The sequence below is a fragment of the Nuphar pumila genome, chromosome 16 (genome assembly GCF_984573655.1).
Source record: "Nuphar pumila chromosome 16, dmNupPumi1.hap1.1, whole genome shotgun sequence".
Classification (NCBI taxonomy): domain Eukaryota; kingdom Viridiplantae; phylum Streptophyta; class Magnoliopsida; order Nymphaeales; family Nymphaeaceae; genus Nuphar; species Nuphar pumila.
In genome coordinates, this window is record NC_143264.1 from 80,721,840 (window position 1) to 80,739,742 (window position 17,903).

Here is a 17,903-nt window from a genome sequence, read left to right on the forward strand (position 1 = left end):
TACCACGTCACTTTCTCATATGCTCATATTTTTGTAGTTCGGAGTCCATACTAGTCATGATAGTAGTTAGCGGGATATTGGAGTCTGTTTGATGCATGTACAGGTTTGACATTGTTATGATATGAATGATTTGAATATATTATAATGTTTAACGTGACTGTATTCATACTTGTATGAAGTTATTTTTTATTTGATTATGTATCCATGTTTATGGAATTGCATATCATGTTACATTCCATGCATACTTAGCATGTATATGCACAGTTTATGCATAGTTATAAAACTGGTTCATGTAGGACCTTTAAATCTTTACATTTCATGCATATGTCATATCCATGCTAAGATTAAGAGATATGTAACTGATCCAAATAACATTTTTATTTGTTAAAATATGGTTCGTAGAGGTCACAGTGGTCGAGCACCCAATGGTAGCCAGTCTCAGCCTTCGTCTTCACGTAATCCTTCAATAGGTACATCATTTAAATAAATGTACAATTGATTAATTTATATATGCATTGTCTGAATTTCTAACTCATTGTGTTGTAGATGATGTTTCGCCTGCACATGACCCACCTACACTAGCTATTCATACACATCACGAGACAATGCCGGATGCAGGGTCTTCTCAGTCTGACATGCAACGACTCATTCAAATAATGTATATCGATAGTCGATCATTAGTATAACATTGTCACTTGTCCAATACTTATCTTATAAATAGTGTATATCGATAGTCGATTGTTAATGTGTACCAATTTATATGCACTATAAGGTTCGAGCCACAAGAATTAATACGAGAAATTAGGAAGTCACTATTTCAACATCTACCAAGACCGGTCGCTCAATGAAAAGAGTACTCGAAGGAGGTGTTGAAAAGATTATAGTTCTCATTCATGGTATACAATCGTTTATCATTGTTAATGTGTTTCATATATAATTTTTTGTTATAGTCATGTGCACTAACTTTCTGAAATTAATTATAGGCTTCGAATCGCTTCGCGACTGCAAAAAAGGAGCAAGACACGAGGATTGTGTGACAGAAGGTGGCTGTCAATCGATTTGTCGACATGCTGCAGCAATAAAAGCAGCTGGTGGGATAGATGATCTACTGCAGTGCAAGGGTCATGACCCTTCTACTATAATGACAGATTATTGGGATGCAATGTGCAACAAGTGGGCAAACCATGAATTTTGAAACCGCTCAGCAAAGACTGCACAAAATCGAGCGAAGATGCTTGATGTCCATTTACACACCGGTGGTTCCAGGACTTTTGAGAGCCACTAGAAGAAAATGGTAAATCAACAATATATATATATATATTGTCAAATTTATAAGTATTTCTACATAATTTCTAATTGATTTTTTTATCATCTAACCTTGCAAAAAGCTGAAAAATGAGGCAGCATGGGTGACTGCAACCGGTGAACCCAAAAAGGGTAGTGTGTTCGAATTTGAGAGTAACATGAGCACCACACCAATCGTTGCCTCCTGCAGTTAGGGCTCTCAGAGTTCTCCTGCCAGCATCAACTCCCATTGTTCGATTGACCATGCTGTTTCTTGGGATGGTGTCCGTCAGCTTCTTCAGGACACAATGCGTGACTTTTTACATGAAGTCATTCTCAACCTTGTCCATAATGAATTATGTACCTTTTTTGGGGACAGAAAAACTTTGTTTGTATTCAACATGAGCTCTGGTGCCCGTCAGGTATGAATGATTGAATCACTATGGATTTTTATTGCTAACATTAGAACACATGTATGCATGATTGAATCACTATAAAATTTTTGACAACCTTATAACACATATATGCATGCTTGAATTACTATGAAAGTTTGTTGACAACCTTAATACACATATAAACATGATTTCATCACTATGAAAGTTTTTTTACTGCCTTATAACACATATATGCATGATTTAATTACTATGAATGTTTTTTGACAACCTTAGAACACATATAAACATGATTTCATCGCCATAAAAGTTTTTTGACTGCCTTATAACACATATATGCATGCTTGAATTATTATAAAAGTTTTTTGACAACCTTAATACACATATAAGCATGATTTCATCACTATGAAAGTTTTTTGACTGGCTTAGAACACATATAAGCATGACTTCATCATTATGAAAGTTTTTTGACAACCTTAGAATACATATAAACATGATTTCATCACTATGAAAGTTTTTTGACTGCCTTATAACACATATATGCATTCTTGAATTACTATGAAAGTTTTTTGACAACCTTAATACACATATAAGCATGATTTCATCACTATGAAAGTTTTTTAAAGGCCTTATAACACATATATGCATGATTGAATTATTATAAAAGTTTTTTGACAACCTTAGAACACATATATGCATGATTGAATTACCATAAAAGTTTTTTGACTGGCTTAGAACACATATAAGCATGACTTCATCACTATGAAAGTTTTTTGACTACCTTATAGCACATATATGCATGATTATGATATATAACACATTTATTTGACAACTTTATAAACCATATATGCATGCTTGAATCACTATGACATTTTTTTGGCAACCTTAGAACACATATCTGCATGATTGAATCACTATGAATTTTTTTTGTCAGCCTTAAAACACATATCTGAATTCTGTTAATGTTCTTCACTTTATTGCTAGTCTATGTATCATTCAGACATGTTACTTTGATTTCCTTAGATTAGGTGCATTGCATATAATTTATTTCATTATATTTTGTTTATCAATACTAACATTTCGGTTCTCTTGTAGGATGCTGGAGATGATCATCGTAGAGGAGCTAATGGCGGCATGGATGAAGGGGAAAATTGAGATATCGAAGAGGATGATGCTCCAAATCTTGGCAATGATTAGATTCATGTGTTGAATTTATTTCACGTACTTGTTGTTTCAAACAAAACTCTTTGTATATGTTCACTTGTAACTAATTTGAACTTGGCGAGGATTATAGTGGGTTATTAAATTTGTTTCACTTATAACTTGTGCTAATTTTTTTTCACCTGCTTTATATATGTCTTTTTTATGTGTACTTTGTTTTTTATACATAGGTTATATAAATTGTATTATGAGAATTTTGTTCTCGATATTTATATTTCAATTTTTTTTTATTTTGTGATGGATAATATTCGTGGCTAATATCTGTCATGAATATAGCGACGGATTAGAGATGAATATTAATCTTTCTCAAAAACTGAATCAATCGATGTTTTGCGACAGAATGTAATCCATCGCTAAGCTGCCGTTAAATGAGCGACAAAATTTAGCGACGAAAACGTATCCATCATGAAATTTTAGCGATGAAATATCGATGGATATGTATCTATCACAAAACCAAATCAATCCTTATTTAGCGACGGATTAGCGATTGATCTTGACATTTGCTAATCCATCGTGAATTAGCGATGAAAGTAGGGACAAATCAGTTCTGTCGCTAATTAGCGACCAGGAAATTACGATGGACACTATCCATAGCTAAGCCATCGCCAATTCGTTACGAAACAGAATAGCGACAAATTTGCGATGGATTATTGTCGGATAGCATTCGTCTCTAATCCACATATTTCTTATAGTGTCCATGGGTCGATTAAGTATCAGGTATCCAACCCGTCGTGAACCAAAAATTTTGAGTCTGGCTAAAAAAATTGTCTTCTCTAAACTGCTCTGAATAATATTTGTGTTGAGTTTGAGCTACGGTTTTTGTTGGATATCTAACCCAACTGAACCCTATATGAATAATTTAGGTGCATTTGTGAATAAGAGTGTATATATATATATATATATATATATTTTTAAAATTGTAGGTGCCCAATTTGGGATCCATTTTCTTGTTCAGACATAAAATGAACCTGAATACAAGCTATTTGGATTGGGTTTGGGTTTTCCTTAAGTTGTCGGATATTCTATCTATTGATAGCCATATATAATGTATCAGAATCCGATTCTGAATCTAAACAGAGGATCCAAATCCGATCTTAGACCAAAACCAGATCTGACATGACACATAAAATTGAGATCCAAATCCAAATCAAAGTAAAAAAGATGAAAAAAATCCAAATCCAATTTGAACACCCATCCTTACTTTACTTTTAAGATTCATATCCAAAAATAATGGGTGCGCGAGAAAGCAAATATCCAACCACATCCAATCGGTCGGTACCCCTAAAATAGCTTCATAAATGACCGACCCAGACCATGATCCGATAATTAGAACTGATGAGGTCCAGATCCACATTATCCCTTAACCTAAGTGTGTCGATGGGTTAGGATTGACCGGACACAACCAGTATCAAACCCTATATGGCCAAGGTTTGGTGATAAAGAATAAGATCCGATCAGAATCCAAGTTGGCCCAAAGGATCCTATTAGTATATGGGGCCAGGTATGGTTTGTGAAATTTCATACCAGACCCAAGTTCTGATTAAGATTCTTGATTTTTAGACGTAAAAAAAGAAAAAAAAATATTATTTTATCTGGAATGGATCGAGTCTAGTTCATGTAATTCCTCGAGGATCCGGATATGGTTTTCCATAAGGTGGGACCTGATTAAAGTTTGCTCTGGACCTAGTACCCGCACCTCAAAGTCAGATCCAGGTTCGGATCCACCTGAGTCCAAACCAGATCCGCCCCGTTGACACCCCTAATTTATACGTTCATCCGCATCCAAATTTCCAACCTGAGGTCCACGCCCGGGACCGATCCGCATCCATCCGATTCTCATCAACTCGTTACGGTACCAGTCCATCCGATTCGATCTCCAACCAACCAGAGCCAGCCAGCAAGGCACGACCATTTCCGTAAATTCTCGAAAGACAGGGAGCATTTCCTTAGCCGGGGACAAGCAGAATGAGACAATGCGCCACGCGGCACGGCTCTGTGGCTCCTTGAAAAACATTACGTGGAGGGAACGTGAGAGAGGAAAGATACGAAGCGGTGCCGACGCATTTCTCTATTTGTAAATCCCCCGCCTCTCTCTCTCTCTCTCTTTTTCCTCCCATCTCTTCTTCTTCGTCTCTCAATGCCCCGCATTGGGATCGGCGGTGTGGCGTTCCCAATTCCCGCAATGGAAGAGAAGGCGACGAACTCCAAAAGGCGTCCTTTTCTAATTCGTCTTCAACCTTTCGTTCTATTTCTTTATTTTAATCCAATGAAGGAATGAATCACGAATGAATCGATCAACAGAACCTCATACTTTGCTGGTTCTCATTGATCCCAGCTTTCTCCTCTCTTTTCTGCTTCTTCTTTCGTGTTGTTCTTTTCCGTTTCAGAATTGCAGAAGAACAGCGATTATTTTCGCTTCTTATTGCGCGAATTTTGCAGCAGGAGGGCTTTGGTTGGTCCCTTACGCAACCCCCGCTCCGTTTTCCTTTGGTCTGACGCAAACGCTGGTACGTGATACGGTGGTTCGTTTCTTTTCTTTTTTCCCCCGTGCCCTGATCGCTTTCGAAGTTTCTCTCTTATTCCGCTGAATTTCGTTGAAATTGCGTTTGGATGGTTGAGTAGAACGGGAGATGCTTTGATAAAGCTGGGGTTTGTACTTTCTGCCGTAATTGGGTTTTCTTTGTTTTTTTTTTTCACGTGGTCGGTTTTGTTAGGTGGTTGGGTTTTTAGGGGTTTCGTTTGGATTTTTAGGCGTTTTTTATCGTGATTTTTTCTTTTTTGGGTGGTGATGGTGGTATCCAGGGATGTGGATTGATGGTTTTGTGATTGTGTTTAGGGATGATGGAGGCGGTTCGATTTTTGGAGGTTTTGATGTTTCTGCGGCGGAGTGAGTTCGGTGGTGACTTATCGATTTAAAACAGATTGTATTTTTTCGGTCGAGAAGCCATGACTAATATCCAAACGCTGCAGCAGAAACAGGAATCGAGTGAATTGGTCGAATCGCATGATGCTTGTGAGGAGTTCAGGCGAGGTTTCGAGGAGCTCGTGAGGGATCGCTTGGATTCTTGTATGCCGCTTGCTTCCTGTAGCAGTTCATGCGGTGAGCCTGGCTCCGGGGTTAGCTGCGAGCGGTGTTGCCGGAGGTGCGTCGGGGATCGAATGCAGTATCAGTGCCTTCATGAGGATATGCTGGAGGATGAGGGTGAAGAGGGCGATCAGTTGGTGCGCCGGAGACGGAGGTCTGATCTTGACGGCGACGACGTGGCGGAGTCTTCTGCTGCGAGAAGACGGTATTCTCGCATTCTCAGTAGGTGGGCGGTCCGACAGGCTCAGGATATGATCACCACGATAGAGCGGCACAATCGGGAGATGGAGCTAATGGCAATTTCTCGTTTACATGCTGTCTCTATGCTGGATTCATCTTTTTTGAGAGAGTCGACAACGTCGAGAGGGCAGGGGGCAGTGGAGAGGCCGAGCACTCAGGCGTCCTTGATCCGTCAGATGTGGAGGGAGCTCGAGGATGAGAATGTGATCAACCATGCTCGAGAGAGAGCAAATGCTAGGCATTCTGATACTGACTCGCCTAGATACAGAAGGCTTGGGAGTGATACTCGGGCGCACCATGGAAATGAAGATAGTCAGAGTGCAATTACTAGTACAAATATGTCAGCAAGCCAAGTGAGCGAGCAGAGAGGTATCTCTGAGGATGAAAGCCTTGATCCCGAGGAAACTCAATGGTTGGAGAATGAGCATAATGTTGCTGAGGTGCCGAGGGGCGGAAGTGAGAATGAGTATGGGATCTGGTCGCATGGTCAAGCAGATTCCCAGAATGATGAACATGTTGATCAAACCTCTAGCAGGGAACAGTCCCCAGATCTCGGTGAAGGTGAAAGAGAGAGAGTGAGACAAATATTTCAAGCTTGGATGATGGAAAACGCTAATGAAGCCTCTACTATGTCGAGAAGAAGCAGTCCCAGGACTGAATTGCTTGACGAAACCGAGCGTGAGAGAGTGAGATTGGTGAGAGAGTGGGTACATATGGCAAGCCAGCAGAGAGATTCTCGTTCTAATAGGAGGCTGCAATCCCTGGAATCTGTTGTTGAGACAAACGGCATACAGGGGCAAGCAATGGAAGCAGCTCAAGAAGGGCTTCCTGCTGATACTGATGAAAGCCAACCGGAGCATATACACAGAGATTTATTAAGACTGCGTGGAAGACAGGCTTTACTTGATCTACTGGTGCGGATTGAGGGAGAAAGACAAAGAGAACTTCAGCGGTTACTGGAGCATCGGGCTGTTTCAGACTTTGCTCACCGCAACCGTATCCAGGTAAATAGACTTTCATCAAGCCAGACCTTAAATTCTTGGTTTACAGTTTATTTTTTAGGAAGCTATATTCTTATCCTCCTGTACAAATCTTGTGAAGATTGGGTTTCTCATGATCTTTAAAAAATGATTGTCTATAAGGTGTAATAGTTGTTGTACTTGCTTTGTAGTGAACCATATGTCCTCTGAGCAATTATGACAAGCATTTTCAACTTTTCACGAAATGAGTTATTTTGAAGTTGGGTTTACTGTTTTCTGATGTGGAGTTCATTGTCAGTCATTTCTCAGAGGCAGGTTTCTACGAAATGGGAGATCCAATGATGAAGAAAGGCCACCTTCATTGGCTGCTAGAGAACTGGGCCAATTAAGGCAACGCCATACTGTTTCTGGTCTGAGGTAAGCTTCTAGTTTTCTCAACCTTCCGCACACTACTTTTCTTGAACCATTATGAAGTTGGATACTAGTTCTTTTACTGGTAACTGGGTCTATCTGTTTCTCTTTTGGGGACAAACTTTCAAAGTTTATGGCGAACATGGATGTTTTCAATTATGATGATTATCCATTGGGACAAGAAAGGGACTCTGGTGGATATGATCTGGTTCCCTTGTTCTTTTATGAATTTAGTGGAGTTTAAAATCTTCTTGCGAACTTGAAGCATTTTCTGATGATTCTTTTTCAGAAGTTAAGCATAGGACTAGGGAAAATTTGTTTATAGAATTTAAAAAAAAAATCAAAACATAGTGAAACTTCTGGAAATTGAGGTAGTAAGTAGTATTTAAAAATTGCTTGTTTCAATAATTGCACTTAGTAATTTTTGCAATACATGTTTTCAGTGGCTGTAGATTATTTTTTTTGCAAAGAGAACTCTCCATTGGGCGAACATCCACTGGTTGGGCATGGACTTCTCTTGGATTGACTTGTAGGATGGGGACCAAATTCTCTGCACATTAATGCATGCGATCCATATATCTTGTATTTTTTTTTTGTACATTATTTCATGCACCCTTTAGATGGCAGCTCGTCCTTTGCTATTGGTGAAACTGTGCCTTTTCACTATAAAGAACTGCACGTACCAAATCAAAACCCAGACAAGGCACATAGATATCCATTGGGTATCTAATAGTCTTCAAAGCAGTGGGGGAGGGGAATGCACATTTTACTTACATAGGCCACTGAATTGTAATGTCATCGTTGAATGTGTTGAGTTCATGCAAAAGAAAGAATTATTGCATTACTGAGGTTGCATTTCTGATGCTGGGTACAATGCCCTTCCTGTTGCTCCTTGAAGTGAAACATTTACAGGTCAGTATCTTTTGAACATATGGGATGTCACTGAAAGTATCTGATGGAGTCTTGCCATATTATGTTGGATTATATTAGGCAATCTATTAATGGTGTTCATCCAAATTTTGTTGGTAAAAGTTTACATAAAAGGCTCTATCTTATTACATAGACATGTTATTTTTCAGGTTATATAAAGGATTGTAGAGGTTACCATTGCTTTAATCTATGTAGTATATGCTGAAGTTATCTTTTACCGTAGGCATGTTATTTCACAGGTTCTGTAAAGGATTGTAGAGGCTACCATTGCCTTAATCTATATAGTAGATGCTGAAGTTATCTTTTACTAGAATTTATTCCTTAATCTGTGATGCTAGAACTAAATTGAATTTATAATAGACTAATGTCCCATCTCCATTCAAACAGTCATCTCGTATTCAGCTATTATTGTATGTTACACACATGAGGGTGATGCTCAAGAGTATAAGACAGCAGGTCTTATTGTCATTCTGCCACATCTAGTTAGGGACAAATGAAAGTAATCTTTTCCCAACACATAGTACCTTGTTGGTGAAGAGAAGTAAATTCTACCTTCTCATTTGAAGATTTACTGGGTACTGACAAATTCAAAATGAGATACTGGAAAGGGAATTTTTTTCTTTCTTTTCACAGTTGAAGTGCATAAAAATCTGTTGATTTACCAGAAGGAATGGAGATGTTGTATAGTACTGTAGATCAACTGCAATCCCAACTCTTACAAAGCACAGAAGTACCACAGAACTGTAGATGCACTTAAATACTGGGTTTTCTTAGGCTAGAAGTTTTTTTCTGATAGAGTGTAAAACAACACATAGTACCTTGATGGTGTAGAGAAGTAAATTGCCTGTTACAGCAGTACCAGCTTGGGTATTGTAACTATCCTAGCCAAGGGAAGACACAAATGAAATGGTATCTATAGTTATGCATGAACTAGTAAGTCCTAGACACTCTTTCCTTCTCAACTTATAGCACGAGTCCTGGAATAAATTGTCATGCTATGTCACATGGGTGCGGGGGTGCGGCAAAAAAAAAAAAAAAAAAATATATATATATATATATATATATATATATATATATATATATATATATATATATATATATATATATATATTGTGCAGGGGAGGGGTCGAGCCCCCTCCCTGCGCCCTCTTTGTGCAGGGGAGGGGTTGAGCTGATGAGTTGTGGAGCCTGATTCAAAGTTTTTGCCCTTGCAGAAAGGGGGGTCCGGGGGCTCCCCCCAGCGCAGGTCCCGTTGCGCGGTCAGCGGGCGGGGGTCCAAGGGTCTCTGGGGGGGGCATCGCCCCCCAAAACAATTTTTTTTTTAATAAAAAAATTGGACACAAATTTTTTTTTTAATAAAAAAGTTGGACATAGTTGTCATGTCGGTGCCGCACCCGTGTCGAGTCGAGTCGACGCGGGTGCGGCACCCTGCTAGCCAAATCCCTGTGACATAGTTGTCATGTTAAAGCTTTTTGTTGATTAATCACCAACTGATAATCCCTTGTGGATATCGATCCAATTGATGCTTGAGACAAACCTATCTAGGCTGAATTCCCTGAACATAATACTAAAAGTGCATGATGAAGGCATAAAATTTTAGAAGGGCTTGAGAGCCCATAAATTTTCAATGTGTCCTCTCAAGTTTATTTGCATTTCTGTTCTGTTTTTGGAAACTTTGGTTTGAAATTACAATGATGTATATGTTATGTGATTAGGGATGGTTTTCGGTACAGATTGGAAAATATTGTTTGGGGTCAAGCAAGCAATCATACTGATTCTGCTGCTGGTAGTATTGTAAATGTTTCTAGAACTGATCAAACAAGGCCAGTTTTGGTGGTTCCAGATGAAGTTCAGAATGAGTCTCAGCCAAGAGATGAAGAATCTGGTGCACATCCAATATCAGAACATATGGATGCTGTGGAAAGCAACACAGCTGTGCTAAATGCTCAGGAAGAGAATTTACAGGAAGGATCTACAGAAGACATGAGAAGGGACTGGCAAGAATCTGCTGTGGTCCGGGTTAATGAGGGGCAAGCTGGGGCTGTGGAAGAACTTCATGGAGATTGGCAAGGTCAATTTCAAGATCAAGCAGAAGTAGATGCATTGGAAAATAGAGATTACAGCCCTCTGCAAGAACATGATCGGTGGAATGAAGCAAGTCCCCAGGATGCAGCAGATAATTGGCAAGAAGAGCTTCGTGATACTACAAGAACTCGGAGAAGTTCCTCCATTCACAGAGTTAATGGATTTCAGCCTCCTGATGATGATAGTGTCTACAGTATGGAACTCAGGGAGCTCCTCAGCAGGTTTTGTTATCTTACTGTTTAAGAGTGTATATCCCCTTTCAGTGTCTTCTCTTGAGCCTTTGAAATTGTCTCATTGATTAGGATACATTTTGGAAAGATAATGATCAAATGTCTATCCTGTACCCCCTCCTTCCACCCACCTTACATCTTTTGATATTTTTTTGCAGGCGAAGTGTTTCAAATCTTCTTAGAAGTGGATTTCGTGAAAGCTTGGATCAATTGATCCAGTCATATATTCAAAGGCAGAGTCAAAACCCAGTTGACTGGGATTTGCAAGCTGTTGATCACCATGATGCCTCTGAGGAGCAAACTCAGGAGCAGCCGGGAGAAGGTGGTCAGGTTGAGGGTCGGCGTAACCCTACCCTTAGACCTATAATGACTCTTCCAACTCCTCCAGTACCACCACCACAACCTCTTTGGCATCAGGATCTGCAAGCTACTAACTGGCCAAGGCAAAGGTTGCACCGTTCTGAATTGGTATGTATATTTCTTTTCAACTTTGTACATTGCGTGCAGCTGTAATGACTGATGCCCTCATTTTGGGATACGTGGATGTTTTATGGTAAGAAATACTAAATACATATACTGTAGGACAAAATGGTTATTACCGTTTGGATGCTGCTCATGTAAGGTCCCTTGAAAACCAAAATCGGCTGACACATGCATAAATTTAACCTCATCATGCAAGGTAAATGCATGGATGCATATGTACCGTCTGTTCCTTGAAGCTACAGTGTTTTAGGAAGGGAGATTTTCATGCAGAGCCCCTCTTTTGCCTTATATTCCAAAACAATTCTGACATTTCTAAATGTACTTTTTAAGACCTATTTTTTCCTCAAAAATGGACAAAAAAAGAACCAATGATTAACTCCTGTCATGGAGTCTGCTATAATTCTGATGAAAAGGCTAATTTAATTATTGTAGATAATTTCTATATTAGGTGTTGCTGAGTTAATTCTACATATTTAAAATGCAAAACAAAATCATAAAATCATATCAGATACTGTTATTAAGTTTGTTGTATGTTAAGGATGTTGCAGACAAAATCATGGCCATAAACATAAAAACTTCTTTTAGAATTAGAAAATCTTTGCAACTAAGGGGGCAACTGCCACATCTTGCTGCTCCACGGATCCACCACTAAGTGTGCATCTGTTTCATTGGTTTTGTGGTTTGCTGGATGTGGATAATCATATCTATGGTTTTCTTTCCCTAGTTAGTTTTCATGCATAACATAGAGAATTAAATGCTTATGATCTGAGGTTTTGAGAGTCACACTATGCTTGCCCCATTCTAGTTTTATTGGTTACTGCTTATTGTCATGCAGGAGTGGGACATAATTAATGACTTGAGAGCTGACATGGCTAGGCTTCAACAAGGGATGAATCACATGCAGCGCATGTTTGAAGCCTGTATGGATATGCAATTGGAGTTGCAGCGCTCTGTCAGGCAGGAAGTCTCTGCAGCTTTAAATCGATACAGTGAGGGGAAAGGTCGGTTGTATGGAGTTGCCATTTGTCTCATGTTCATGTTCACATGCTAGAGATTGTGTGCCTGATTTCATGGTTCTGTTTTATGTTTGTTCTGTCTCTGCATTTTATTGCTTTAGGGTATGCTTATTATTTTTGGTTCTAAGTATGGGTCATTCTTACTATCTGATTTATTGGTTCACGAGAGTTCTATCTGGGAATATGAAGAATAAATTCTGTTTTGGAAGTGTGGCTAACTTGCTGGCTTATGCTTATCATGCATCCCTGAATTTCCTTGGAGATGTTAGTTCATCTAGATGTAATTGTTGGATCAGATTAGAAATAAAAAAGGTCCAAATTGAACAGTATTGGGAAATTTTGAAAAAAAAGGATCAGATATTTCTTTGCTTGCTTAGAAATTTGAATAACAAAAGATATGAATATAATTATTTTATGTGAACAATATGATAAACAATCATATCAAACACTGAAAATAGAAATACAGTAGATTGGATTAAAAAAAAGGTTTCTCAAAATCATAATAAATAAGTAAATAAGAAACAAAATATAGATTTTTTGCTTTCATGAACATAAATCATACTAAAGACTTCTTTTAAATGTGTGTGTGTGTGTGTATGTGTGTATAAGCGCAGCTATAGGTGGTCCCCTTGGAGGGGTCACACACTCCCACAGGAAATTCATTTATTCATAATGGCACATTTGTTCAGTTTTGCAAGTGTTATTGTGCACAAATGCCACATGCTTATGGAGTATGAAAGTAAACAACACTGATGTTTCCATGTGCCTTTTATATCAGCACACGATTTTGATGACTATGTGCGACATTCTATTAGCAAGTAGCAACTCCTTTCCCAACTGTTGGGGTGGAGGTTGTCCCTTGCATGTAGTTCAAATCTTGAGCAATGGAAAAAGCAAGATACCTGATATGTCTTTGTTGCAGAATCAGGGGGAGAGTCGTCAGTAGATGGCTCAAGGTGGGGGAATGTTCGAAAAGGGATGTGTTGTGTTTGTTGCGATAATCATATTGATTCTCTGTTGTACAGGTCTGCTTTCTCTTTAACCCTTTAGAATGTGGCAACTGCTTTTGCATCTTGGATTGACGATGGGGATTTGTTTTTCTCAATTTTGGTTCTTTGCTTGCAGATGTGGGCACATGTGTACATGTTTAAAATGTGCAAATGAGTTGGTTCGAGGCGGAGGCAAGTGCCCACTCTGTCGTGCACCCATTGTTGAGGTGATTCGTGCTTACTCTATACTGTAAAAAGAAAAGATTTTGGCATGGTGATTATGTCTCTCTATTATTTTTTAAACCAGTGTACGAGACAAGTGAACGTGAAAGGCACCTCTTGTTCACGGTTTATCCTAATAAAATTGTTAATTACAAGATTTTTGTCTTTGTTTTTTCAATTTTGTTAGTAGATGCATTGGTTCACGGACACGCATTAAAACACTGTTTCAAAAACATTATCTTGTCACCATTTTGGACAGCAGCCCTGGATGGCTTATCCAAACAGTCAGTTTTCAAGAACCGACTATACAGGAACTCCCTTATCGAAACGTTTTTTACAAGATTATCTTGTCACCATTTTGGACACGCATTAAAACACTGTTTCAAAAACATTATCTTGTCACCATTTTGGACAGCAGCCCTGGATGGCTTATCCAAACAGTCAGTTTTCAAGAACCGACTATACAGGAACTCCCTTATCGAAACGTTTTTTACAAGACTGCATCTGTATGACCGGTTCTCGACGAAATGCAGACGAGTGATAGCTTATCAACCATGCAACAGAAAATACCAAATGCCCAGTACTGCCTTGCCTGAAGTCCATGAGTGCAGCATCCACCAAAACTTTTGATTTGGACCAAAGATCAACCAAATCTGTTGTCTGTTTGGTATGCTGTTATTGGTCAGAAATGAAACCACAACATAAGGATCAACATCTTCATTTTCCTATAATAAATAAATAAAACATTTGAAATAAAAAATGAAAATAAAAAATTTGGTCATTTTCATCTCAGTCCAAATTAGATAGGCGCAGGGCCCCAATGGAATAGACTTTTAAGAATTACAAAGATATGGTGAAAATGCAAATCAATCCACAACCACAAGTCATGAAATATTTGACCGCATGCGGTGAAAAATGCAAATTTCAGCAATCATTAACGTCAAGCATTATTCTACTTTACCAAGACACAAAAATGTCACGAACTTAATTCCATTTGGCCGATAGAATCACAAAAATCAAATATTATAACCAACACAAATCAGTAAGGGTCTGTTTGCTGCATAATACAAGATCTCTAACTTTATGAAAGTGTTGTGTTTGGAAATGCGAAATGTAGTAATCTTGAAACTCAATCTATCTAATAAAATCATGCACTCATAAGTACCAAAAGAAGTATCATGGACTGAAAGTTCAACCTTGGATATTCATACATTGTCCTCAAATTTTTCCGAGCAAATGAGAATCAGACTACCAACGGGGGCTCCGATTGTTTGGTAGGAGCTGTTAGTGCACGTCACCTTGTGTTGGGGACGTTGTAAGTTCAAATCCCAATGAGACGTTGTATAACTGGTGGGGGTATGTCTAACCCCAGCTTGCCTATAAAAAAAATGAGAATCAGGCAATCATTGGAAACTTTTGTTTTTTTGGAAAAATAAGGAAAATCTGTGTATTTAGATTCACAAATAACAAAACGTGAACATATTCCAAATAGGTGATTGAAATTCTGATAATTTGAATTAAGGTTTTAATGGAATGTGATTTTGTCATAATTTTAAGGCAGGGAATTCAAATACTTGTGACTATGATTCAAATATGAAGTTTTGGGCATAAAAAATAAACATTGGTACTCGCTTCAGCCGTTGAAATAGAGATCAAATGGATCACCAACGGGGGCTCCGCTTGTCTGGTAGGAGCAGCTAGTGCAAGTCACCTTGTGTTGGGACGTGTTGCACGTTTGAATCTCATTGGTATAGTTGTATGACTGGCCTAACCCCAGCTTTCCTTTCAAAACAAAAAAAACTCAAATGGATCATCAAATGTAGTTTGCTTCCCAGGAAGGAATCAAGCCCAATCACTTGCAATAAGGCATTTTCACTCCTCCTATATATATATATATATATATATATATATATATATATATATATATATATATATATATATATATATATATATATATATATATAGTGAAATGGGTTCATGCTAAAGCGCGTTGACCATCAATCGTGTATGTTGATGGATGTTCAATAAAAAAAAAATCATGTCGAAAACCCTTTACTGGCACACAAAAAGCACCATTAAAGGTCCCACTAAAGGTCTGAGATCTTTAGTGACGCTTTTAGTGCGCCACTAACGGCTTTTTTCAAAAAATGCGCTCAACTTTCACTAAAAGAGCCAGTAAAGGTCTCAGACCTTTAGCGAGAGACCTTTATTGGCGTTTTTAGTGAGCCTAAAGGTTTTTTGCCGAAAAATCATGTTTTTGATGCATTGATCGTCCATCAATGCACGCGACGGTCAGCATGGTTTAGCTCTGATTTAGTACCAACGTGGTTTAGCACAAACCCATTACTATATATATATATATATATATATATATACTGAGACCATGCCCAACACATTTATGGGGTTGAAACTGCGAAAAAATACGGAAAGAGCAGGAAAAACCATTTAACACGTATCATTTTGCATATTTCATTTAACACCTACCCATTACTCCTCTATATGAGTAATGGGTAGGTGCTAAATGAAATATGCAAAATGATACCTGCTAAACGGGGTTTTAAGTTTTTTTGGTTTATTTTTAAATTATGACCGTACAAATGTGATTTATGTACTTGATTTTATAGGGATCAGCTCTTTAAGTGTTCAATTCGGACACATGGGTGGGCTTTTATAAGGTTCAAAAAATCAATGGTCCAAAATCTTTATAAATTTTCAAGGATCCAAATGTCATTTTTTTTAATCGAAAACTCATGATTCAAGTGTGAATCCCTCGTAAATCGACCATGCCCAACACATTTATGGGGTCAGAACTGCAAAAAAAAGCACCAAAAGGGCTGAAAAAACCATTTTGCATGAATCATTTAGCACCGACCCATTACTCTCTCTCTCTCTCTAGAGAGAGAGAGAGATTAATGGGTCGGTGCTAAACCCATTTAGTGCTAAATTCCGTGCTAAATAGGTTTTTCGGGCTTTTTCATTTTCATTTTTAAATTTTGATTGTACATATGTGATTTATGTATTTTATTTTATAGGGATTAGCTCTTGAAGCACAACACATGGATGAATTTTTATAAAGTTCGAAAAATCAATGGTCGAAAATCTTTATAAATTTTTGAAGTTCCAAACATCATTTTTTTCATAAAAAATACATGATCCGGGTGTGAGTTCTTAGTAAATCGATCATGCCCAACACATTTATAGGGCTGGAACCACATAAAAAGAAGCTGAAAACCCCATTTAGCACCAAATGTGTTTAGCTAGGACCCATTACTATATATATATATATATATATATATATATATCGGGGCCCGGGTCACTGCCCACCTCTAATTATAGCAGTGGGACACATGATGCTCCTTAGACCTGATCATAATGTAAAGGCTAGATGGTTCAAGGTTAAGGGTTTGATTCAACCAGCCACATATCTTTCCCAAAGTCAATAGAGTGCCCATCACCCACCTTAATTTTGACGCCCTCACAGAAAATATTACCAAGTTTGAATATGTTTTTTTTTAGAGAGACCAACTTTGAATATGTTAATCCACCAATTTTCCCCGATGCAAATGGACCAACACCATTTCATTATGAGAGATGGGTGGAGACGAAATCGATATTTCAGATTTCCAAACCCCAAAACTTAAGGGAAAGAGTAACTTGTCTCCAAACATCGAAGATATTTTGTTGTCCAAGCATGGGTGGTCAAGGTTTGATTCTCATGAGTGTCTCTTCTTTGCGTACAGGAGTAGGGGTCCTAGCTTCTGAGTTTTACGCTGCTGGCAAGACGACCCTAGGTATGACAGGCTGAGCCAGCCAGACCAAGTCTTCATGCTGGGTGCAGTTACTTGGGGTTATAACTTATAAATGCAGCTGAATCTTTTCCCTACCTTCTTAGGGATTCGAAAAATGCTTAAATAATGACGGGGGATGAAAATTAAGACATGTCAACTAGGCAAGAATAAATACTAGACCGACCATATTTCTATGCTAGCCCTCGTTCTCTCCTCCATGAGTGCCCAACGAGGCACCCTAAAAACACTCTTATGTAACACAAAACCCATTTGATTGGCAAATTACCCAATTCATGCCTGTTTTTTAGCGCGACTTTTTCCCATGTAGTGCAAGAAAATGACTACAGTGCAGAGAAATTTTTGTATATGTACAATCGTTGATTTTTTAATCGCCTAGAAAACCTATTTAGATGTCATGGTCCAGTGATATTCGAACACACCATGTGGATCATTTTTACAGTCCATTGATATCCAAACATACTTGTAGATCACTTTTATAGGGGTAGGTTTGAAAAAAAAAAGAATATTTAGCAGGTTAATTGGACAT

The 17,903-nt window shown here is 38.3% G+C and overlaps 1 protein-coding gene across 4 annotated transcripts; it reads left to right on the plus strand.

Moving 5' to 3' along the window:
- Positions 1 to 4,963: 4,963 nt before the first annotated feature.
- LOC149813807 (uncharacterized) lies at positions 4,964 to 13,723 on the plus strand. Of its 4 annotated transcripts, none has more exons than XM_089992194.1 (8): positions 4,970 to 5,404; positions 5,734 to 7,226; positions 7,501 to 7,619; positions 10,259 to 10,849; positions 11,017 to 11,326; positions 12,177 to 12,342; positions 13,286 to 13,382; positions 13,483 to 13,723. In XM_089992194.1, the coding sequence occupies exons 2-8, from the start codon at positions 5,844 to 5,846 to the stop codon at positions 13,598 to 13,600; spliced, it is 2,784 nt and encodes a 927-aa protein (XP_089848320.1). In that variant the 5' UTR covers positions 4,970 to 5,404; positions 5,734 to 5,843; the 3' UTR covers positions 13,601 to 13,723. The 4 variants fall into 4 exon arrangements, with proteins under 4 accessions (XP_089848322.1, XP_089848320.1, XP_089848319.1 ...); XM_089992193.1 differs by having other exon boundaries at positions 4,977 to 5,404; positions 13,280 to 13,382; XM_089992195.1 differs by having other exon boundaries at positions 4,977 to 5,404; positions 10,277 to 10,849; positions 13,280 to 13,382.
- The last annotated feature ends 4,180 nt before the right edge of the window (positions 13,724 to 17,903 follow it).